We start from the raw sequence: 27,096 nt of genomic DNA on the forward strand, positions 1-27,096 counted from the left end.
GGAAATATAGCACAAATCATTCATCTTTTGCAGGACACTTACAAACACCACCATAATATTACAACCAGAGACACAGACATGGAAATCATAAGGATAAACAACAACAAAAAAACCCTTTCACCTTACAAGAAAACTATCACATTCAAAAAATCATAACAGAAAAGAAACAACTCATAAACAATCAGATCAACTTGGCAAACTACACACTCTTTAAACTGATTGACCACTTAAATAAAAAAGTAAATTAATAAATCTTGCAATCAACCCCCCCTCCCCCCTTAAAAAAATCCTCTTCTCACATCTCTGTCTGACATACAAGACATTTCCACTAATTTACATTAAATAAAAAAAAGTAGTTCAAAGGTTGGCAACACTCACAACATGAATAAAAACAAACAAACATATACAAACACTGTCTCTGTGCAGAGTGAGAAACACACATAACTTCAGTTCAGTTTACAAAAGTGTATAGAATGCAGCAAAAATTGCCTAATGCATACATGAATCGAAGACATTTGATTCATCCACTGCTAGCAAGAAGGGAAGAAGTGGAATATGTAAAGAAACACCATAAGTAACTTGCACACCAGTTTTATAAACAAAACCCTGTTTTTAGCCTACAAAAACCAAATATGTTCAAACATATGTATCCAATTTGCAGAATAACCATGGAGGATGCTTTATAAATAAAAGTGAAACACATCTGGTGTAATTCTCTTTGATTAAATTGCAGTAAGATCAAGACAGAAAACCAATAGTAGCTGATTGTGTCATTTCATTTGTGTAAGTACCTGCACCTGGGTTTCAGGCTGGATCCCCCATTTATGTTTGATGCTGAAGTACTATTCCAGAATATGGAGAGCCCTGGCATTTCTGTTCATGTGTAAGGGAGAATCTAAAGTAGACTGGGGAGGCAGTGAGAATCTGTACCGAGGTGAGAGGCATGCCAGGGTAATCCTTGTAGTTGTGTAAACTGCTGTGCCAAGGTGACTTAGTGGCTAAAGCAACTGCCTAAGAGGAGACCCAGGTTCAATTCCTGGCCTTGGTACGAATTTTCACTCACCACTTCAGTCTGTTTACGTAAAATCATATCTGTGTGAGCTGAGTAATGGCTCTGAAATTGTGTCATTTCATTTGATTACTGAGAATCTTGGGAGAGCCATCAATGACAAAATTGTTCCATCTTGTGTGCAGTATATGTAAGACAGGCCAAATACCCTCAGCTCTCAAGTATAATGTAATAATTCCCCAAAGAAAGCAGGTGCTGACAGATGTGATATTACCCAACAGTTAGTATAATGAGTCATGGTTGCAAAATACTGACATAAATTATTTCCAGAAGCGTGGAAAAACTGGTAGTAAGTGACCTCAAGGAAGATCGTTTTTGGTTCTGGAGGAGTATAAGAACGCACGAGGCAATACTAACTCTATGAGTTATCTTAGAATTTAGTTTAAATAAAGACAAACCTTTGTTTATAACATTTGTAGGCTTAGAAAAAGCTTTTGACTACTCTGATTGGAACACATTTTTGAAATTATGGAGGTAGCAGGGGCCAGTTGAAGCAAGTGAAAGGTAATTTACAACTTGCAAAGTAACTAGACTACAGTCATAAGTGTTGAGGAACATGAAAGGAAAGCATAAGTTGAGGAGTGAGACAGGGTTACAGGCTACCCCAATATTATTCAATCTGTACATTGAGTAAACAGTATGGAAAATCAAAGAAAAAGTTTTAAGAAGGAAACAAGTCAAGAAGAATAAATTAAAACTTTTGGGTTTTCCAATGACACTGTAATTATGTAAGAGACAGCAAAGGTCTTGAGAGAGCAGTTGAACAGAATGGATAGTGTCCTGGAAAGAGGGTATAAGATGAGCATCAACAAAATTAAAATATGGATAATGGAATATATTTGAATCAGCCAGAAAATGGCGAGGAAACTAGATTAGGAAATGAGGCACTGAAAGTAGTAAATGAGTTTTGCTATTTGGGGAGCAAAATAACTAATGATGGCCAAAGTAAAGAGAATATAAAATGCAGACTAGCTATAGCAAGGAAAGTATTTCTGGAAAGTAGGATTTTGTTAACAGTGGATATAAATTTAATTTTCAGGAGTCTTTTTCTGAAGGTATATGCCTGTAGTGTAGCCTTATATGGAAATGAAATGTAGATGATAAGCAGGATAGAGAAACAGAGAATAAAAGCATTTGATATGTTGTGTTACAGATGAATGATGAAGATTATATGGGTAGAGTAAGTAATTAATGAAGAGGTACTGAGTTGAATTGGGGAGAAAAGAAATTAATGGTACAACTTGACTAAAAGAAGGGACTGGTTGATAGGGTACATTCTGAGGCATCAAGGAATTGTCATTTTGCCACTAGAGGGAAGTGTACAGGGTAAAAATTGTAGAGAGAGACCAAAGCATGAATACAGTAAGTAAGTCCAAATGGATGTAGGTTGCAGTTTACGAGACTCTGGTAAATAGTTGCACAGAGCGGGTTTCCAGGATTATCACAGCTGTGGAAGTAGTATGCCAAATTCCTGGAATTGTCAAGAGTGTAAAAAACTTGGTGGTGCATCATTGTACACACTGCTGTGATCATGATGGGTGAAATCATGAACAGTATGTGTAAGGCAACAGTTTTACATTTGTTACATGTTCACTGAGAGAACAGGCTGAACACACTGTGATGAAAGTGTAGGCTACGTATTTCATCTGAGGGTTTTGCATTAGTCTGTGTTGTGTGTTGTACATTTTGGTTATTGCATATTACAGGCTCCTTCTCTATTGTGAAGGTATTTTAACAGAAAAAAGGGTGATTCCCGTAACAAATTGAATAAATCATAATTATATTATGACTCTGTAACAAGCATCCAGAGACTGTGCGGCCTCTTACACCAAAATACTCAGAAGGTATCGCTTAACAACTGAATAGCCCCTGATGATATATACAGTTTTTTCATAAGGTAGATTTGCAAATCTCTCCATTTTTTTTTCAAGTATATCCTTAAAATTAGTTACTGAAGCTTTCCTTTATCTCTTAGAGAGATAACAGTTTCCAGTAGTTGTTCCTGCGGGATATTCGTGTTGTGTCATAGAGATTCCTATGATTTCTCCTCATCTTTTGATATACAGTTTTTGAATTATGACATCATAAAACAATAGCAATATCATACTTATTAAAAAAGAAAGTGCTAAGCTGGTCTGGAAAGTTTTTGGAATAAAAAAAAAATCATGACAGAATTAAATATTGATAACAATCCTGAACATTTGTATAGTAGCCTAATAATGTTTCTAGTAAAATTTGTTTAGTTTTACTTTTCAGTTTTTATCAAAGACAATAAGATATATAGTAGTGCTACAATTGGCTAGTACATTATCTTTGTAATAGGAGATAAGAAAAAGAATTGTTTAAATGCTTGTTTGAATATGGGAAACAATTTTACAAGTACAATACTCTTCCTTTTCCTGAGACACACACAAATTTTTGAGTGAGGCTGGTGTTTTATTTTAAGTAAAAAATTTGCCTTTTTTTCATGTGGATGAATTTGATCTCAGTTTACTGAGTCATCATAATGAAGTGTTGAATTATTTTTAACATTTATTGATAATCTTTGTTTACAGCATTCTGGTATTGGCGAAATTTTAGGATAAAATGTCATCACCACATACCTTATTAGTGATGTTTTAAACATCTACAGCTACATACATACTCTGCAATCCACCATACGGTGCGTGGCAGAGGGTAACTTGTACCACAACTAGCATCTTCTCTCTCTGTTCCACTCCCAAACAGAAAGAGGGAAAAATGACTGCCTATATGCCTCTGTACGAGCCCTAATCTCTCTTATCTTATCTTTGTGGTCTTTCCGCAAAATATAAGTTGGCGGCAGTAAAATTGTACTGCAGTCAGCCTCAAATGCTGGTTCTCTAAATTTCCTCAGTAGCGATTCACGAAAAGAATGCCTCCTTTCCTCCAGAGACTCCCACCCGAGTTCCTGAAGCATTTCCGTAACACTCGTGTGATGATCAAACCTACCAGTAACAAATCTAGCAGCCTGCCTCTGAATTGCTTCTATGTCCTCCCTCAATCCGACCTGATAGGGATCCCAAACGCTCGAGCAGTACTCAAGAATAGGTCGTATTAGTGTTTTATAAGAGGGCTCCTTTACAGATGAACCACATCTTCCCAAAATTCTACCAATGAACCGAAGATGACTATCCACCTTCCCCACAAGTGCCATTACATCCTTGTCCCACTTCATATCGCTCTGCAATGTTACGCCCAAATATTTAATTGACATGACTGTGTCAAGCGCTACACTACTAATGGAGTATTCAAACATTACGCGATTCTTTTTCCTATTCATCTGCATTAATTTACATTTATCTATATTTAGAGTTAGCTGCCATTCTTTACACCAATCACAATTCCTGTCCAAGTCATCTTGTATCCTCCTACAGTCACTCAATGATGACACCTTACCGTACACCACAGTATCATCAGCAAACAGCCGCACATTGCTATCCACCCTATCCAAAAGATCATTTATGTAGATAGAAAACAACAGCAGACGTACCACACTTCCCTGGGGCACTCCAGATGATATCCTCACCTCCGATGAACACTCACCATCGAGGACAACTTACTGGGTTCTATTACTTAAGAAGTCTTCGAGCCACTCACATATTTGGGAACCAATCCCATATGCTCGTACCTTAGTTAGGATTCTGCAGTGGTGCAGCAAGTCAAAAGCTTTCCGGAAGTCAAGAATTTCCTTGGCTTTTCAGCAAGATCTTTTGCTAAGATATGACGGTGGTAGTGGTTGTATGCTTCGTGCATCGCTCTTTTTACAGCAGCACGAATCTCTACTAACTTTTGCCTGTCCTCATTCTCCTGATCTTTCTTGTACCGTGGGTGCAACTGTCTTTGCTTCCCGAGCATTCTCCGAATTGCGCTGTTAAACCACGGTGGGTCTTTTGCGTCCATAACCCACTTTTTCGGCACACACTTCTCCAATGCGTGATTTACAATGTGTTTAAAATTTGCCCATAATTCTTCCGTGTCCATCATACCTTAAGTAAATGAAGTCGATTTATTTACTAAGTGGGATGCTAACAACTGCTTATCTGCTTTTTCTAGTAAGAATACTCTCCTAGCCTTCTTGACTGACTATTTAACTTTCATAACCATAGTCGTAATGACAACATCATGATCACTAATTCCTGTCTCAAAACTGACACCGTCGATGAGGTCTGGTCTGTTCGTGGCTACCAGATCTAAAATATTTCCATTATGCGTTGGCTGTTGATTTAGCTGCTCAAGACAGTTTTCGGATAATGTGTTCAAAACTAATTCACACAATGGCTTGTCTGTACCACCTGTAATGAATCCATAGACATCCCAGTCTATACTAGGTAGGTTGAAATCGCCTCCGACTAATATAGCGTGATCCGGGTACTTCTGCGATACAGAGTGTAGACTCCCTTGGAATGATTCTAGAACTGTCACAGTGGAACCTGGTGGCCGTTAATAACACCCAACAATTAACTTTATTTCCAGATAACTTCACAATCACACTCTACTTCGACCTCAATAGACACAATATTTTTTTCAACTGCAATGAAGACACCACTTCCTATGGTGTCCAATCTGTCTTTCTGATACATGTTCCAACCCTCACTAAATATTTCAGAACTTCGTATCTCAGGGTTCATCCAGGTCTCAGTTCCGAGAATAATTTGCATGCCACATGCTTCCTGGAGGGCAGTAAATTCAGGAACTTTATTCCAAACACTCTGAAAATTTATTGCAAATATCTTGATAGCTGAAGTCTCTTTACACTGAGCGCGTCCTGGTTTCTCTGCCTGCACGTTGACTGGTGAGTGTTCATCAGGATACCTCGCACTACTGCCTAGCCTAAAAAACCTCCATGTGCACACCTCAAGTACTCTGCTACACAAGTAGCCACTACCTTTGTGTAGTGCACACATGACCTATCTAGGGGCATCCTACAATTCCCCACCCAATAGCGCTAGTCTAGAAATCTGCAACCAAGACCGTCACAGAGTCGACGAAGCCTCTGGTTGAGACCCTGGGCAGAAAATATAGAAAAGTGAACAATTTATTTCATTTTGTATTAAGTAATGCATAAAGCTTCTGTAGAGATAAGCTGTCCCTGTCACAAATAATTTAATATTAACCCATGAGTGGGCATGACTATGTATAGTGTGTGCCAACCACAAATTACATTTTCTTGTATCATTCCACTGCTGTTTTGCAATTGTGAGCCCGCATCTATTCCTTCATTATTACTTCAGCTAACACTGTGATAAGTTGTGTTGTCATATGTCCAAGAGAGAAGCAGTAATATAAAATAAATAGCATGCTATGTGAGAAAAAATTTATGATTCATGAAAGAAAATTACCCATATTTTGAGGTAATGGTAACAGAACAATCCCCAAATGAGGCCATTTCCTGAAATGAGGCAGGTGTCTACAAGATAATTAGTAATCAAATAAGCAGTTAGCTGGGAACTGATGCAAGTGTACTCTTTAATGCTTCGAGTGGGTCATTACTTTGGCGTGACACTCTCATCTGGTGACAAAGTGATATAATGAAAGTTTATTTTATTATTGTTTAGTTAAAGAGTGATTTAGCTCATATAATGTAAGTTTATTTTATCATTGTTTAATTAAACCAAGTTTAAACTCTGATATTGCTCATACATACACTCCTGGAAATTGAAATAAGAACACCGTGAATTCATTGTCCCAGGAAGGGGAAACTTTATTGACACATTCCTGGGGTCAGATACATCACATGATCACACTGACAGAACCACAGGCACATAGACACAGGCAACAGAGCATGCACAATGTCGGCACTAGTACAGTGTATATCCACCTTTCGCAGCAATGCAGGCTGCTATTCTCCCATGGAGACGATCGTAGAGATGCTGGATGTAGTCCTGTGGAACGACTTGCCATGCCATTTCCACCTGGCGCCTCAGTTGGACCAGCGTTCGTGCTGGACGTGCAGACCGCGTGAGACGACGCTTCATCCAGTCCCAAACATGCTCAATGGGGGACAGATCCAGAGATCTTGCTGGCCAGGGTAGTTGACTTACACCTTCTAGAGCCGTTGGGTGGCACGGGATACATGCGGACGTGCATTGTCCTGTTGGAACAGCAAGTTCCCTTGCCGGTCTAGGAATGGTAGAACGATGGGTTTGATGACGGTTTGGATGTACCGTGCACTATTCAGTGTCCCCTCGACGATCACCAGTGGTGTACGGCCAGTGTAGGAGATCGCTCCCCACACCATGATGCCGGGTGTTGGCCCTGTGTGCCTCGGTCGTATGCAGTCCTGATTGTGGCGCTCACCTGCACGGCGCCAAACACGCATACGACCATCATTGGCACCAAGGCAGAAGCGACTCTCATCGCTGAAGACGACACGTCTCCATTCGTCCCTCCATTCACGCCTGTCGCGACACCACTGGAGGTGGGCTGCACGATGTTGGGGCGTGAGCGGAAGACGGCCTAACGGTGTGCGGGACTGTAGCCCAGCTTCATGGAGACGGTTGCGAATGGTCCTCGCCGATACCCCAGGAGCAACAGTGTCCCTAATTTGCTGGGAAGTGGCGGTGCGGTCCCCTACGCCACTGCGTAGGATCCTACGCTCTTGGCGTGCATCCGTGCGTCGCTGTGGTCCGCTCCCAGGTCGACGGGCACGTGCACCTTCCGCCGACCACTGGCGACAACATCGATGTACTGTGGAGACCTCACGCCCCACGTGTTGAGCAATTCGGCAGTACGTCCACCCGGCCTCCCGCATGCCCACTATACGCCCTCGCTCAAAGTCCGTCAACTGCACATACGGTTCACGTCCACGCTGTCGCGGCATGCTACCAGTGTTAAAGACTGCGATGGAGCTCCGTATGCCACAGCAAACTGGCTGACACTGACGGCGGCGGTGCACAAATGCTGCGCAGCTAGCGCCATTCGACGGCCAACACCGCGGTTCCTGGTGTGTCCGCTGTGCCGTGCGTGTGATCATTGCTTGTACAGCCCTCTCGCAGTGTCCGGAGCAAGTATGGTGGGTCTGACACACCGGTGTCAATGTGTTCTTTTTTCCATTTCCAGGAGTGTATTTACCTTGGTAACATAAAAACAGCCATTTTTGACATGTGTATAAAGTACACCACATACCTGCTTGCGTTCTAAAAAATGGCATGCCCGCTCAAGGATTAATGGAATTTTGCTGTTATTTTTTAAGTTTAGTGGTTGATTTGTTCTTTTTTAAAATATGTGGATAAAAAAATTTTAACTGATAGTTCATTTTATTTCAGTGCTGGTGGAACTGGAGTCATAGTCAACCTTGATGTAGTCAAAGATTATTTACACAACAAAGTTGGCTTGCAGCAAATAGAAGTGAGAGGTGTTTCTGATTCTGGGTGGTTTCTGGACAGAGATCCTTACATTGGCAATTCACAAAGTCAAACCTCATCAGTAACGGTGCGCAAAGGGCTGGCATTGTGGCAAGGTCAACTGCCTGCTCGTTGCGTTCAGAAATATTCAAGTGATCCATGGAACTGCTATTTTGGGTACAGGTCATACCCAATGTTATCAGGTAAGCAATGTTCAAAAGAAATGAAGAACTGTACATAAGCTCTGAGCCACCTTGTTTCTTTAGGATTTTTCTTTTTGTGATTGTTAAAATCACCACCACAATACAAAATGAGAGCTATCTTTATCTGATAAACAAAGCAGCAGACAATGTGATAGTCAGCTAAGTCCAGCTTGACTGATGGCAATATCTTTGATACTTCTGGGGCTAATAAGTTCGAAATGGCTTCTTTCACCTCACCAGTTTATGGAGCCAAGTATCTAACTCATGGAATTATGCTATGCTACAAGCAACCCTGCTGGAGGAACATCCACAACTGAGCGTTATAGTAGAGATTGAAATTACCACTTCGGTTGTAAGGTTCATTTTTTATTTTTCAGTGCTTAGACCACGACTGGTTTCAGGCTGTTGCATGCTTATCATCAGGTGTGATAATGAAACTAACCAAGAGACCAAACCTAATACTACTTTTTACAGCCAGCAGTACACATGAGAAAACAAAAGTGGACTACCATATAACATTTTTTAGGAAACAACGGTCAGGCTAGGTGTCATAAAATGTAACTCAAAGCCAAAGCAACACCAGGCAATAAACAGACAACTGCCTGGGTAAAGAAGTATCGGATGAACACCAGGACACTTAAGTTTTGTGCTGTGGTGCTGAGCTCCACAATGGAGAGTATAGGACATGGCATACCACCAGCTAGCGCAAAGCAAGAAGTAGTGTACATGAACGGGGAAGTGAACTAGTAAATTGCATTGGCAAAAGTACTGCCATCTGTTGATGGGAAGAATAACACGGGGCAACTAGCCCAGCCCAGTTTATAAATAAGCTGTTGCTGGCTTGCAGTTAGAAGTTTTACTACAGTTCTGTGCTACCCTGTTACAGTACGTTCCTTTACCATTCATAATGTACTCATCACACTTTTCATGTAATTTTTTTGGAATTTTTTTTCCTTTTTTGTGTGTAAATCATTAATTCAAATTGTGAAAGGCCAGGCTAGTTAGTCCTGCATTAGCCTTCTTGTGAACAGCCAATCTGGCTTACCAGTTTACTTCCTCCTTCATGTACACTATTCCATGCTCTGTGCTTGCTAGTGGTACCCTGCATCCTATAATCTCCATTATGGGGCTTGGGGTTGCAGCACAAAATGTAAGTGTCCTGGTGTTCATTCCATACTTCTTTACGCAGTCAGTCATTCATTGTATTGTTTGGTTTCACTTTTGGCTTTTACTTACGTTTTACTACACCTAGCCTGAACACCATTTTCTAAAACTGTTGTATGGTACAGCTTTTTGGTTTTCTCATGTGTACCACTGCATGTAAAAACCATTATTAGCTTTGGTCTCTTGTTTATTTTCAGTATCACACATGATGATCATGCAATAGCCCAAAATTGGTTAGGGTCTAAGCATTGGAAAATAAAAAAGACCTTACAACTGAAGTGATATTTTCAGTCTCTACTATGCTGTGCTAACTACTTCAGCAAATACTTATTTGCAAATAGCAGTGTGATAGATTTATTAATAAAACTATTCAGATTTATCTCAGGCTTCTTCAGAGGTCATAGTGCAGTCAGATAATAGATCAGATTAATACTTGATGGCAGGTCACCATGATGTTAAACTGACAGTTATGATGTGCAAAAACTAATGCTCATAGAAAATCTATCACTGTGATATTTTAGTTTATCATTTAAATGCTTTCTCCTGCACATATTATATTATTAAAGTTCAGTTTTGGAAAACCTATCATGAAATGTGATTTATGGGATTAGTTAAGTACTTTAATGGGTGCACAGATACAAAGAATTAACAAAGTTTTTACTAGCACCTACACTTCACACTGTAATGGCTCTGATAATCAAACATGCTGTATAAAAGCACTGACCCAAAAATCAAACTGATAAAACTAGAAAACAATGTGTACTTCAGAGAAATGTGGCCAGCCAATGTGACTGTTTGCTCATTACTTTTGTGGGATTGACGCTAGTGATCTTAAGATATCATAACATGTTGGTATAGATTCATATCCTATGGGTAATGGGTAATAACTGGATAGCCTGTAGTGAACAAAATTCCACTTATGATAGGTTGAATTCTCATTAAGTATAACATGTAACTTTGACCCATATATATAATCGAAGGATATTCAGTAAGTAATGCAACACATTTCTTTCTGAAAGCAGGTTTGTTTTATTTAGAATTCCAATACACCACATTATTCCCTGCTCTTTTGGCTACAAAACCCTAGTTTTCAACATAACCTCCATTCAATGTGATGGCCTTGTTCTACCTTACTAGGAGGACATGTATGCCCATGTGGTACCATTCTATTGGTTGATGTCAGAGCCAGCATCTTGCTACATCAATAACCTCCCCATCATCTATATATTGTTTCCCATGTAGGGCATTCTCCATTAGGCCAAACAAATAGAAATCGGAAGCTGAGGGATTTGGTCTGTAGGATGAACGAGGAAGAATAGACCAGTGAAGTTTTGTGAGCATCTTTTGGATGTGAAGACTTGTGTGGGGCTGTGTATTGTCATGAAGAAGGAGAAGTTAGTTAGCATCTTTTTGGTGATGAACACGCTGAAGTCATTTCTTCAGTTTCCTGAGGATAGCATCATACACTTCAAGAGTTGATCATTGCACTATGAGGGAGCGGGTATAACAGAATAACCTCTTCAGAGTACCAGAAGATCATTGCCATGACTTTACTGGCTGAGGGTGTGACCTTGAACTTTTTTTGGAGGAGAGGTAGTGTGGTGCCACTTCATGGATTGCCATTTCATTTCTGTGTTTCAGCACCTGTGATGATGCTGAACAAAAAGTTGTCACAGTCAGCCTCATAATGTGGGAGCAATTCCACACAAATGGTCTTTAATCATTCTTTATGGTCTTCTGTTAGGCAGTGAGGAAGCCACTGGGCACTCACTGGTTGACAAGTGTGTCAGCATTGCTGATGGATATGTCCAGTTGAGCAGCAAGGTGTCTGAATGCAATGTCTCGATCATCTTGAATGAGAGTGTCCACACATTTCAACATTGCAGGAATCACAGCTGTGTATGTTGCTGGCTGGCATTCAGGAGATCGGACAAGTTTGCATATGATGACAGATGCCTTGCCCAGTGACTCACCATGGTTTTGATCACTGCCAGGACATTCTGCAATTCCCTACGAATATCTGTAATCTTCTGATTTTCCACCAAAAGAAACTCAATGACAGCTTTCTCCTTGGAATGCACTTCCATTACAGATTCCATTTTGAAGGCTACATATAGTTTTCAACTAAAGCGTGCATACACACACACACACACACACACACACACACAGAGAGAGAGAGAGAGAGAGAGAGAGAGAGAGAGAGAGAGAGAGAGAGAGAGAAGGTGTCATAAATAGCAAATGCTTCATCAGGTAGGTTTCAGAGCCCAACTTGCTGCCCTGTTTTCAGGCAACTCCAGATTTCAACAGCCTTATTGAGAGAGACCGAGTGAGGTGGTGCAGTGGTTAGACACTGGACTCGCATTTGGGAGGACAACGGTTCAATCCCACATCCGGCCATCCTGATTTAGCTTTTCTGTGATTTCCCTAAATCGCTCCAGGCAAATGCCGGGATGGTTCCTTTCAAAGGGCATGGCCAACTTCCTTCGCCGTCCTTCCCTAATCCGATGAGACCGATGACCTCGCTGTCTGGTCTCCTTCCCCAAATACCCCCCCCCCCCCCCCCCTTATTGAGAGAACAATAGGTACAAATGCTTTCGTGGCCAACAGGCCAACCTGAAAGGTCATGTGATATACTACCCATCAAAAGAATCTGGAATATGATTGATCAGCATCTTTTTTGTCACAGTCCTTCAGGAACCACTGGTAATGCATAGTAGCCTAACATGCAATACATGTGGGGATAGAGTGCCCAGGAACATATCCAGCCTCTCACTGATTTCGTGAAATTAGAATCAGTGACTTCAGCTGCAGCACATGGGGCTTCACGCTATTTGGTATTCTCAGACATACACTTTAGTGACAAAAGTCATGGGATATTTCCTAATATTGTGTCGGACCTCCTTTTGTCTGGTGTAGTGCAGGACTCAATGTGGTATGGACTCAACAAGGGATTCATATTGGACAATCTGGGCGACCTTGCTTTGCTTGAACTCTCCAGAATGTTTTTAAAACCAATAGCACACAGTTGTGACCCAGTGACATGGTGCTTTGTCATCGTTAAAAATTCCATTCTTGTCTGGGAACATGAAGTCCATGAATGGCTGTAAATGGTCTCCAAGTAGTCAAACATAATCATTTCCAGTTAATGATTGGTTTGGTTTGCCCAGAGGACCCAGCACATTTCACATAAACACCGCCTACACCATTATGGGGTCACCACCGGCTTGCAAAGGGCCTTGTTGACAGCATGGGTCCATGATTTCATGGGATCTGTGCCACACTTGAACCCTACCATCAGCTCTTACCAACTGCAACTGTAACTCATCTGACCAGGCCATAGTTTTCCAGTCATCTAAGGTCCAACCAATATGATTATTAGCCCAAGAGAGGTGCTGCAGATGATGTTGTGCTGTTAGCAAAGGCACAGGCATCGGTTGTCTGCTGCCATAGTCCATTAACACTAAATTTCACCATACTGTCCTAATGGATGTGTTCATTGTATGTCCCTCATTGTTTTCTCTGGTTATTTCATGCAGTGTTGCTTGCCTGTTAGTGCTGATAACCCTATGCAAATTCTGTTGCTTTTGGTCATTAAGTGAAGGCCATCGGCCACTATGTTGTCCATGGTGAGAGGTAATGTCTCAAATTTGGTATATTCGGCACATTTTTAATGCTGTGGATCTCAGAATATTGAATCCCTAATGATTTCTGAAGTGAAATGTCCTGTGCATCTAGCTCCAACTACCATTCCACATGCAAAGTCTATTAATTCCCTTCGTGCGACCATAATCACATTGGAAACCTTTTAATGTATATCATGTGAGTACAAATGACAGCTCCACCAATGGGCTCCCCTTTAATACCTGGTGTACGTGATACTACCACTGTATATGTGCATATCACTATCCTATGACTTTTGTCGCCTCAGTGTGTCATTCTGAAGCATCAATAATTTGTGTATTGTCATGTACCTGATATGTAGTCTGAAGTCAGTTCTGTCATCACAGTTTTCACTAACTTCTGTGTGTTATGGCCACTGTAATCAAAGAAATATACAGGGTGATTTGTCCCACCATGTACAAACTCTAGGGACCGATCGATGAGAGGATACAGAACAAAAAAGGTCTCATGTCATATGTCTGGAAGTGCATAGTTTCCATGCTAGAGACCATTTATTCAGTCATACATTTTTACAGAGACTGCAGTCTAATTCACACTATACCATGCAGCCATAGTTACAGTATGTGTTGAAAATAGTTTCCTTGTGTCTCAACGCATGTGCATATGTGCTCTAGCATGTTCTGTCTCACACATTCACATTGGCCAGGCTGCATCTGAACAGAGTCAAATGCAGCATGAATATGCTACTCCAGTGTCTCCATGTCTGGAATATGCTCTGCATAAATGATACTTTTAAGATGGGCTCATAACCATAAATTGCACAGGTTGAAATCCGGTGAACGAGCAGGCCATCCAACTGGACCATTTGTCCGATCCATCGACCAGGGAAGAAACGATTGAGATGTGTCTGGATGTTAACAGCAAAGTGAGCTGGAGCACCATCATGTAGCAGCCACATAACCCTTTGAATTATCAATGGCATTTCTTCCAGCAGGGGAGGCAAAGTCATCTGCAAGAAGAGCTGATAGTTCTGGTCTGGTAAGCCTATGGAAGGAAGACTGGTCCCAAAATATGGTCGCCAATTATCTCGGCCCATACATTTTGGCTGCGCTGATGCTAATGATTCACTGTCACTATACCATGGGGGTTATGCATACTATTGCACAGATGACTGTTATGAAAGTTAAAGATACCACTCTGCATAAAGGTGGCCTCATCTGTGAATATGATGGAAGACACAAATCCCAGAATCTTTGTTGGCTGTTGGAGAAACCAGTGACAAAACTGTTCCTGATGTGGAAAGTCTGTCACTAGTAAACCCTGTACACACTGTAAGTGATAAGGGTAGTAACAATTGCCATGGAGAATGTTCCACACATTCATCTGTCTTACCCTATACTGGTAGGCCAACCGCTTGGTACTGACATGGTGGTAGCCTTCCATAGTGTTAATCATATTTTCTTCCAAGTCTGGTGTCCAAAAATTTTGGGTATGTCCTTCAGGATTTCCTGCTTCCTGAAATGATCCTGTCTCAGGCAAATGGTGAACCACTGTTGCAAATATTGAATGTTGTGGTTGTTGTCGGTAGGTATAGGACTCCTGATAGAACCTTGTTGCCCACTGTCCATTGCCATTTACCTTTCCGTAAGTAAACACCATGTTGGCCAGCTTTCAATTCAAATACGGAACCATTGTGATCAACACTGTATCACATCCAATACAAGGTGAATCAGCAAGAGATGTGAATCAGACACAACATTACCAATTAGTATGGCAGAAGACGGTGCTAGGACATGACAATTGAGGAACAGTACCACCCTCTACAAGGAAACTGTGCATACTGTAACTGTGGCTGCATGGTACAGTGCATATTAGACCACCTGTAACAAAGTATGTGCATACTGTAACTGTGGCGGCATGGTACAGTGTGTATTAGACCGCAGTCTCTGTAACGAAGTTTGATTGCATTTCTGGATATAAATTTATTAGACATTTTTTGTTCCATATCCTCTCATCAATAATTCCTAGAGTTTGTACACAGTGGAAAAAATCACCCTGTATTGGCAATTATGAAAAATTCTTATACTTCTTGAATATCCAGGTGGATAATTCTGAATGTGTCCAGTGTAGTCTCAATAGACCTCTGATGGAGTTCGTTGTTACATCTGTAATTGTAATCTGGAAAGGATAAAATCAATAGCCAGGTAACTTAATTGTTCAGTTTAATGATACACTTGAGACAAGACTTCTGTTAATTGGGAGACTAAGAAATGTGATAAATGTGACTACATATGTTTCAGGAATGCTAAAGATTTTCAAGCTATGTTACTCTCAAAACTGAAAAGACATTAATTGTACTACCATATGAATAATTATGCTGTGTTGCAAAGTGATATTATTATTACTGCTGTTGATAATACAAGGGTTGCCCAGAAAGTGATACACCACATTTTTTTTTTATTCAACAATTCTTTATTGAATATAATGAGAATTACACACACAAAAAATGGGGTTTTATCTACACACCTTTTTTTTCCCATGTAATCTCCATCCCGTTCTATGGCCTTCCTGCAGTGCAAAACAAGGGCATGTATGCCCTGTTGGTACCACTCTTTGTCCTGGTGGCAGAGCCAGTACTTCACTTGTGAACTTCCTTTGCTGACTGACAGATGCAGTGCCAACTGCTGAGTCATAATGCATCTGTTCTCGTGAATGGCAACATCAGCTCACTGCAACATGTCAGGTGTGACAGCCTTGGGTAGTACTCCTGACTGCTGCAAATTGTGGAGCTCCACTGAACTGCCTTCTGATGACCTCATCCTCCACGCCCAGCAACTATCTGTACTCCTGTCAACAGCAGATGCTCCATAGACTTTGCACAAGTGTTTGTGAATATTTCCCACATTTTCTTTCTCTGCAGTGAGAAATTCAGTGGCGGTACATTGCTTGTAATATGCATCACCTACAGATACCATTTTGAAATTGTCCTGCAGCTACACTATCTTCCGGAGATGACAGGAACTTCAAATTATACATACATAACATTTCACTTTTGTAACATTGTTTCCAGCTGAGAAAAAAAATGCGGTGCATTACTTTCATGGCAGCCCTCGTATTAACTGAATTACTGTTCTTTTTAACTGCATTCAAATCACAAATTAATTCATATACACACACAACAGTGTGCTGAAAAGTAATGCCTGTGACTTTTTTATTCTGTTCTCAATATTGGCTGAGGTATTACATGTCATGCATGTTATTTGGTCAGTCTTTCCATTTTGATGATGCAAGTTGCATTCCTCTGCTGCTAGGTGACTTCAAATTCTAGAGTGTAACATGGTGGTGTGTAATGTAACTATGTTGGTGCATGAGAAACAGAGTGCTGTAATCTCTGAAAGCACAAATTTGAACAGTTCTCTGCACATGGAGCACCCTCTTCTTCATTGTGACAATGCCAGATCACATAAACCTCTGTTACATCTGCAACAATCTGATGCCTTGGGTTCACTGTCATTGATCATTCCCCATACACTTACAACTTGGCCCCATCCAATTTTCACCTGTTCCAAAAACTTAAAGAATGACTTTGAGAACTTCACTTTGATAGTGATGACATGGCGCAAGCAGAGGTGAGGTAGTAGCTCCATCAACAGAGTCAGATATTCAGCAGGATCAACAAACTGGTCTCTTCCTCTGAAAAATATGTTCATTACCAGGATGACTATGTTGAGAAACAAATGCGTGGACATGAATAATAAAGGGTGTAGAACATTAATAAAGTTTGCTTTACTTAAAAAGCTTTAAGAGTTTTCACATAAACAGTTCATAAGTAAAATTATTTTTTAATTGGAATTTTAAGTGCCCATCTGATAAAGTGCTCCTGAATTAGTCTAGTCTGATACGCATTTTATCAATGTGTGTTAACAGAGACAGTATAACATGAAGAATAAACAGCAATCCAGCAGCTACTCAATAGCACTATGTGCTTGACAATAGCCGTCAGTGTGGGCTGGGACAGTGCTGCCACTGCTAGAGTACTGGTTATTCTTAATTGTTTTACTGATGCTGTTAATGCATATCAGTAAATTGAATATTGAATTCTGCTCTTATCAAATAGGCATGTAGAATTTTCTCTAAAAAAATAATTTTCTTTGTAACAGGAAACAAACACACTTTTTGTCAACACTGGGCATCACTTGAAAGATGTGATACATACTATTTGTTTGGCCTGACCCTACCTACACAATGCAATAACAAAATTGCAAATATCTCTTGAAATATCAGAGAAAATGCACCTGACGTCTATTGGGAGTGACTCCCTGTGTATCTACATTGTCCACAATTTCTTGAGCTCAAGTCAACCAGAATGTGGAGTAATTATTGTCATTTCTTCTTCTGGTATTGTAATTATGTACATCATTGTTCTTTTCAAATTGCAGTGAGTTAATTACAACAAACTTCATGAGGGAATAAGTATACTGTGAAGCAGTAGTCAAACCGTCAAAACGTCCAACTCTGTAAACATTAGGGCTCTAGACAAAAAAGGTTGAAAATTTCAAGTTATAATTTAGTAAAGCATGAATGGAGCAGTGTCTCCTACACAGAGACCACAAATACATCCTTCAAGATTTCAAAGAGTTTTCTTATTTTAACACTGACTGTAAAAGTACTTCCCACAAAACAATGTTACCAACAAATTGGAAGATAAGGTCAATTACATTTGCAACACGTTTATGGCAACATACTGACAGAGGTCAATCCATGTAACATCCATTTCAGCAGTGCACCAATATTTTGAAAGATAATATCAGTGCATTTACAGCACATTAATTGAGGCAAGACATTAACATGACAAACAGATCTCACTTCAATGTCAAGAAAAGATGTAGTGGGACACCAATCTATGCTTGGATGTACTAGTAACAGAATCAAGAAACATTTTACCAATAAAGGGAAAGTATGAGATAACATACAGAGTATAATCTAGAACATCAAGTCATAATCACTATTACCAACCATTCAAATAAGAATTGGTAAGTGCAAAAGGCTGAATTTTGTAGAGAACTGTGGCAAAGAAATAAACAGAACAAAATGGTCAACACCAACTATGAACAGTATTGTCAGTAACTAGATAAATGAACTGTCCAGTAGGATGAGCTCCAAGCCAAATAGAAATTTAATGCTCCTGCACACAAGGAGAAATTTACAATGTAGATAATCCATAAGCTTAGAGTGTTGAAGAAAGAACAAACAAACAGTAAAATCAAAATTCCCCATCATTTGCATGAAAGAAGTTACAGCATTATGATGGAAAGTGCCTCTCTCAGATTGTACACAAAATTGTGATTGTAAATGTTTCAGTGTAACCCACACGTAGCATTTCAAAAATTTCAATTCTTCATTGAACAACCACTCTTGACACCAGCTTACCTAACATAGGAAATACCATATCTGGAGCCAAAAGAATGAAACCTCATTCACCCATTGCATACTTAGATACAATTTTAAGTTTTCATGCTGTGTAAAAACAAGAAAATGTAAAGACACTTGATGCAAAATAACTCATTGGCAGAAGAATAGGAAGACTGAGGGAAGAAAGAACATTGTATCATATTTTTTGTTGAATCAGAGCCTACACATACTAGGCAAACATCTGTACACTCTTCATTAACTATCAAAAGAAGCATTCAGCTTGGTCACAAACATGTGATTTAGTGATGTGTAGTAACGGAAAGTTCTGCCAGAATGTGATTAATTTATGACCAAAGTTACAACTTACTGAATAGGAGAGGCATTGAGTTGTTGACAGGAACATTAAAAACTGAAAACTTGCTAGTTTTGGATGAATCCTTTTTCAAGCTAGAGTGCACATAAATACACATGCATACACATATATGTATGTGTATGTACACTCCTGGAAATGGAAAAAAGAACACATTGACACCGGTGTGTCAGACCCACCATACTTGCTCCGGACACTGCGAGAGGGCTGTACAAGCAATGATCACATGCACGGCACAGCGGACACACCAGGAACCGTGGTGTTGGCCGTCGAATGGCGCTAGCTGCGCAGCATTTGTGCACCGCCGCCGTCAGTGTCAGCCAGTTTGCCGTGGCATACGGAGCTCCATCGCAGTCTTTAACACTGGTAGCATGCCGCGACAGCGTGGACGTGAACCGTATGTGCAGTTGACGGACTTTGAGCGAGGGCGTATAGTGGGCATGCGGGAGGCCGGGTGGACGTACCGCCGAATTGCTCAACACGTGGGGCGTGAGGTCTCCACAGTACATCGATGTTGTCGCCAGTGGTCGGCGGAAGGTGCACGTGCCCGTCGACCTGGGACCGGACCACAGCGACGCACGGATGCACGCCAAGACCGTAGGATCCTACGCAGTGGCGTAGGGGACCGCACCGCCACTTCCCAGCAAATTAGGGACACTGTTGCTCCTGGGGTATCGGCGAGGACCATTCGCAACCGTCTCCATGAAGCTGGGCTACGGTCCCGCACACCGTTAGGCCGTCTTCCGCTCACGCCTCAACATCGTACAGCCCGCCTCCAGTGGTGTCGCGACAGGCGTGAATGGAGGGACGAATGGAGACGTGTCGTCTTCAGCGATGAGAGTCGCTTCTGGCTTGGTGCCAATGATGGTCGTATGCGTGTTTGGCGCCGTGCAGGTGAGCGCCACAATCAGGACTGCATACGACCGAGGCACACAGGGCCAACACCTGGCATCGTGGTGTGGGGAGCGATCTCCTACACTGGCCGTACACCACTGGTGATCGTCGAGGGGACACTGAATAGTGCACGGTACATCCAAACTGTCATCAAACCCATCGTTCTACCATTCCTAGACCGGCAAGGGAACTTGCTGTTCCAACAGGACAATGCACGTCCGCATGTATCCCGTGCCACCCAACGTGCTCTAGATGGTGTAAGTCAACTACCCTGGCCAGCAAGATCTCCGGATCTGTCCCCCATAGAGCATGTTTGGGACTGGATGAAGCGTCGTCTCACGCGGCCTGCACGTCCAGCACGAACGCTGGTCCAACTGAGGCGCCAGGTGGAAATGGCATGGCAAGCCGTTCCACAGGACTACATCCAGCATCTCTATGATCGTCTCCATGGGAGAATAGCAGCCTGCATTGCTGCGAAAGGTGGATATACACTGTACTAGTGCCGACATTGTGCATGCTCTGTTGCCTGTGTCTATGTGCCTGTGGTTCTGTCAATGTGATCATGTGATGTATCTGACCCCAGGAATGTGTCAATAAAGTTTCCCCTTCCTGGGACAATGAATTCACGGTGTTCTTATTTCAATTTCCAGGAGTGTATATGTGCTATAGCTTGAAAAAGTATTAATCTGCAAGCTAGCAAGTTCTCTGTTTGACTTTATGTGGCTGTTGATGACGTAATGGTTCTACTGTTTGGTGAATTGTTACCCATAATCCAAAATCATTTATTGATGTGCCATAGATTTGTGAGACAAAGAGTGAAATAATGAATATAATCTCATATATGATGAAACTCTGGTAATATGTAGGTAAGGTACTACTTTTTATATTTTGCACCTTTAACAGAACAGAACTACATCTGAAATGAATTACTAAAATTAAAAAGAAAAGATACATAAAATACTTGAATAGTATAATCACAAATAACCTAAAGCATTTGTTGAATTATTGACCATTCTACACATAAATGATGGCAGGAGGACCACAGAAGATATTGAGCAACACTGTGGAAAGCAAATTTGAAAGTTTAATTAGAAGTAGTAACTGCAGACATAAAATAAATGCTACTTAATCCAACATAATCATTTGGAAAGAGTGTTAAGGTCCAAGACAAATTATTGATATCAGAAAGATGAACTTAATTATAAACATTACTGCTTGGAGCATATGGAAAGTACCTCATCCAAGATCATATCAAAATGTGAACACTGAACAACTGGTTTATGCACATTAAGTCCTCACACAGAAACTGAGGAATTTGTGATAGTGATAAAAAGTCAGGTGTTTGTAATGAGTAACATTGGAAGAACAACATCAAGGAACCATCAGTGAATGATTGCTGCAGGAAATTGTAGGATAGGAAGGGTTCTGAAAGTATCTGTAATAAACTTCCATTGCATGAAATATTCATCAGCTGTGGATAATTTGTTTATGTCAGGTGAAATTAAAAGTTTACATTTACAGTAAATTGTTAATTGTATCAATCAACTATATGTTAATTAATATTTTTCTGTTATTGCAGCTCCATTGTTCATATTTCAGTGGCTTTTTGATGAAGCTCAAATGACAGCTGATAATGTAGGCATACCTGTGACAAAGCAGCAATGGGACTACATTTACAAAATGGGAGACAGCCTTCGCAACACATTCCAGAATGTATCGTAAGGCAGTCATCAGTACTTCATGATTTCTATACAAGATGTTTTATTATTATAGGTACAAATATATGGGTGAGTAGAGAACAATGAAAAAAAACAAATAATGCAGAAACCAATGGTATCCCCAGTATCACATACTAAGGCTGGGTACACCAACACCTTATAAAGCAATCTCAAAGGATACAGATTGCAGGTACATACTGCAGGATAAAAACATTACAAGTGTTCTGCATGGTCACCATTCATGTGAAGGCTGGCTTTAGCATTTCTCCTTATAAGTATCCGTATGCATTCAAAAATCCCAGGTGTGTTCTGAATACACTGACAACCATCTGCGATGCATTCCTTGAGTTCACTGACACTGCAATCCAATGGATTCACTTCTGCGGACCAAGGAAGTCAAGCCATGACCAATGTGCGTTCTGTCAAAACTCTATTTACCACTCTGAGATATGCATTATGATGATAAAAATGAAATGATGATAGTTTATCACTTTGTATCTATCTTTCACTTGTGATGTTTCAAAATAAACATAGCCTCAGACATTAATGGTGTTGTAACATTGGCGTCATTGCTCTTGCATATAAGTCATATCAGGGAAACTATTGGTTTCTGGACCTATGTACATTAACATTATTTGCTTGCTCCATTGCCCTCTACTCACTCATTTTGTTTGTAACTAAAATAGTCAGTCACCCAGTATAATGGCTGAATAAACTAAATCTTTGATATGAATGTACTCGAGAAGTTTCTGTGTTTTTCTAGTCCATAGTTTATTCATTTCTTCGAATATCAGCTATATATATTTTTTTGTTTTGTTCATATATTTATCTGTATCAGTGGTTTAACAGCAAACATCTTGAATGCATCTCATAGCGTAAGTATTTATGGGTAATTCTGGTAAATAGGACAGTCACATGAAATAAGTACTAGTAAAAGCTAATGGAATACTTACATTCATTGCAAGGATTCTGGGAAAGTGTGGTGCACCTGTAAACAAAATTCTACACAATATCTATGTCTATGATGGGTATTCAGTAACTAATTAAACACCTTTTAACAGGTCCATTTTATTCAGGATTCCAAGACACTATATTATTCCCCACTCTTTAGACTACAATTTCTGTTTTTGAACATAATCTCCATTCAGTGTGGTGGCCTTATGCCACCTTTCTGGGAGTGCCTGTATACCTGCACAGTACCATGCTACTGGCTGATGTCAGAGCCAACATCATGCTGCGCCATTTGGGCCAAACAGATGGAAGTCAGAAGGTGAGAGATCTGAGCTGTAGGGTTGATGAGGAGAAACAGTCCAGTGAAGTTTTGTGAGCTCCTTTCAGGTGCATAGAATTGTGTGAGGTCTTGCATTGTCATGGAAAAGAAGAAGTTCATTTACATTTTTGTGGTGACAAACACACTTAAGTCATTTCTCCAATTTCTGGTGAGTAGTACAATACACATCAGAGTTGATCATTGCACCACGAGGGAAAACATAAAAAACAATAACCCTTTCAGAGTCCCAGAAAACTGTTGCCATAAATTTAGCAGCTGAGGGTGCAGTTTTGATCCTTTTCTTTGAAGGAGAGGTAGTGTGGCACCACTCCATGGATTGCCATTTTCAGCGCTACCAGTAGAGATTTCCAGTTGTGCAGTGAGATTTTTGACTGTGATCCATTGATCACCTCAAATGAGTGTTGACACGTTCCAATATTGCAGGAGTCACAGTTGTGTGTGGACAGCTGGCATGTGGGAGATTGGATAGGTTTGCGTGACCCTGCAGCAATGACAACCAATGGCTCACCCAATGACTCACCATGCTTGTGTTCACTGCCAGATCTCCATAGACATTCTACAAGTGCCTATGCATATCTGAAATGTCCTGGTTTTCTTCTAAAAGAAACTCAATGACAGCTCTCTGCTTGGAACATACCACTGCTAGAGATGCTGTTATGAAGCCACATATAGTACCACCACCTGTCTGAACATTAGGAAACATGATTTCCCACAGCAAGTTCCGTATTTTTTTCAACCAGAATTGTCCGAGAAAAAAAATGTGTTGCTTTACTTATTGAACATATATGACTACTCTGCTATTCATGCTAAAGTGCATTACAGAGGATTCATAGGACATTTGTAGACTGTTCCACACTCAATATATAGGAAAAAATAAGCACCTAAATCTTTAAATTTTGAAATCTGATTTCTCTTGTTTTATCATGATGACCATTTCTCCTGAAGTATGTGGGAGCCCACAAAATATTTTAGCATTTGAAGAAGAAAATTAGTGATTGAAATTTCATGAAAAGTTCTTTCTACAATGAAAAACACCTTTTTTAAAATGATTGTTCCCCAACTCATGTCTCATACCTGTGGTAGGTCATACTCTCTCCTCTATTTCATGATAATACATAATTAGCTGCCATTCTTTGAACTTTTTTGATGTCCTCTATGAATCCTATTTTGCAAGGATCCCATATTGCACAACAATACTCTAAAATAGGATGGGCAACTATAGTGTAGTCAATGTGCTTAATAAATTTGTTGCATGTTTTAAGTTTTCTGCAGATAAAGCACAGTTTTTGGGTCCATCCTCTCCACATTTTCTTTATGATGCTTCCAATTAAAGTTGCTTGTACTTGTAATTCCTAGATATTTAGTTAAATCAACAAACTTCAAATTTGTGTGATTTGTTGTGCTCGTGTTTTGATCTTGTGGTGACTTAACTATATGGTAAACAACAGCATCATCTGCAGACAATCTACATACAACTAGGATCATAACAGGTTAGTATGGCCCATATAGAAGTGTAACAGGAGTGCTCAAGGAAATTAAATGGGAACCCTTGGAAAAAAGATGATGTAGTTCTTGCAAAATCCTGTTGGGTAAATTTAGAGAAAGATCATTGTGCAGTGAATATGCTGCCACCAAAATATATCTTGTAAATGAACCATTATAAAAAAAAAATAAGAAAGATTAGGGTGCATACAGAGGCATTTAGGCAATCATTTTTCTCTTTCTCAATAAGTGATTGGAATAGGGAAGAAAACTGATAATATTGGTATGATGTGCCCTGTGCCAAGCACTGTACAGTGGCTTGCATGGTATTCACATAGATTTAGGTACAAGTACTTCAAGAAGAGAGAAATTAGATTGCCAAGTTTCCTAGGGAACTATGTGAAGTGGTTAAGACACTGGACTCACATTCAGGGAAAGACACCTAAAGTCTTTGTAAAACCATTCAAATTTACATTTTTCTTAGTTTCTCATAACTGCATAAGGAAAATGTTGCAATGGTTCATTTGGGAAGGATAGGTATGATTTATTTTCCTATCATTCCCCAATTCAAATTTGTGCTCCATCCCTCTTGACCTTGTCATCAATGGGCCATCAGACCATAACCTTCCTTCCTTTTTTGCCTTATATAACATGTGGAACATTACCTCATGATATCTACAATATCTAGAAATGAACTGATGAAAAAGAAATACGCGCTTCATGAAAATTGTTCTGCTCATTGCTTTGGGTTTTCACAGCTGGAAAGAAGAATTGTTAAGTTATAGTAAACCTTACTTTGACACCACTGGTAGTGCAGGCAATGTCTAGGCAATACTCTGTCTCTCACTACACATTTACAATACTGGTCGGTGGGACCCATTCTATTGTCGTCTTAATCCAGCCACAAAAATCTGTAACATTTGCCTTGGAAGTACCATGTTCTTGGTCTTTCACATATCCCATAGACAGAAGTCTAGCAGAGTCAGGAAATACATGCATGTGTTACAAATTGCAACTTTTGCATGCTCTTGAGCTAGATTTTTTGCTTATCAGAAACAGTTTGCTGAGCTGATTCTGGAACTTGTTGAAGATAGTGACTATCTGCTGATGACAGCATTTTTGAATGAGGCTGCATTTCATTTGGGAACATGTGAACAGAGACGACTGCAGGGTGTGGAGGGCAGAAAACCCACATGCCATGGTTAGAAACAACATTATGTCCTGAAAGTGAATGTGTGGTATTGTCTGCCGAAGATGGAGATTTTTGCACCATTCTGTTTCCATGAACCAGTTGTTATTGAGATCACGCAACTAGATATGCTGAAAAGTCAAGCCATTCAAAAACTGCCACTGGACACCATTTCTTAACAGGATAGCATCTAGCCCAATTATGCCAACATTGTCTGCTCCTTTGTTGAAAGGACATTTCTATATCATTGGAAGAGGAGAAGTAGACCAATTCTATGACCACCACATTTACCAACCCTGAATCTGTAGGACTTATTTGTGTAGAGGTATATGAAAGAAAAGTGTATGCCACTTGTGTGGATGATGTTATTCTGCTTGCCCAGATTTAGGTTGTAATAGAACTGGTCACACCATCTGTTCTTGCAAATGTGTGGCAGAAAATAAAGTATTGTGTAGGCAAAGCCTGCACTACCAATGGCACTCACACTGAGGTCTTGTAAAACTCTTTGAGATCTTCTTGTCTGTTGTGCAGACCCTACTACAATAAATATAATAATTTCCAAGATGTGCAGCTTTCTTGTTCATCAATTCATACCAGGACATCCTTGCATGTTATTCAAACACTTATTGTTTGTGAACATATTATTCTGATTCTAAGATACATTGTGGATTTCACCAAGAATATACTAGCAGGGCAGCATCAGATCTGTCAGTATGACACAGAAAACATGTTTACTTTATATGACTTACACTGCCTGACAAAAGACCAAGCATACAGAAAGAGAGGAGGAAACAAAATGAAACTTCAATAGTTGAGAGGGTATGTGATGTTACTTCAGTGATTACAAAATTGAGTCAAAGTTACAAAGAACCTTGCAGTATGAGCTTACTTATGGGTATGATGTTGCACTCCTTCTGACCTGGGTGCATACATTGATTTGATTGGACAGGATGTCATAAAGCCATCACAACCTCTCCTGAGGCAATCTGGCCCATAACTATTGTAACTGGTCTTTGATATTGTGGATACAGGCAGGATGGTGTTGATGTCCAAGCTGTGTGCAAACAAGTTCTATTGGGGATACATCTGGGGATATTGCTGGCCACAAGAGTACCTCAACATCACACAGTAAGTTCATAGAGACAAGTTTCATGTTTGAACAAGATTTGTCCTGTTGAAAAATAATACCAAGATACCATCACATGAGGGGTACCATGTGAGGACACTGTATGCCCATGATGTACTATTGTGCCATCAGAGTTTGCTCAGTAAAAAAAATGTAAATGTCATGTGACTAGGGCGTCCCGCCATGTAGACCA

The 27,096-nt window shown here is 40.2% G+C and overlaps 1 protein-coding gene across 1 annotated transcript in view; it reads left to right on the forward strand.

Moving 5' to 3' along the window:
- The window catches only part of LOC124556581 (palmitoleoyl-protein carboxylesterase NOTUM), a 325,447-nt gene that overhangs the window by 236,872 nt on the left and 61,479 nt on the right, over positions 1-27,096 (forward strand). Inside the window, exons 9-10 of the mRNA XM_047130546.1 lie at positions 8,356-8,636; positions 21,677-21,815. Coding sequence (XP_046986502.1) covers positions 8,356-8,636; positions 21,677-21,815 — 420 coding nt within the window. The remainder of the gene's footprint in view (positions 1-8,355; positions 8,637-21,676; positions 21,816-27,096) is intronic.

The sequence above is a fragment of the Schistocerca americana genome, chromosome X (genome assembly GCF_021461395.2).
Source record: "Schistocerca americana isolate TAMUIC-IGC-003095 chromosome X, iqSchAmer2.1, whole genome shotgun sequence".
NCBI lineage: Eukaryota > Metazoa > Arthropoda > Insecta > Orthoptera > Acrididae > Schistocerca > Schistocerca americana.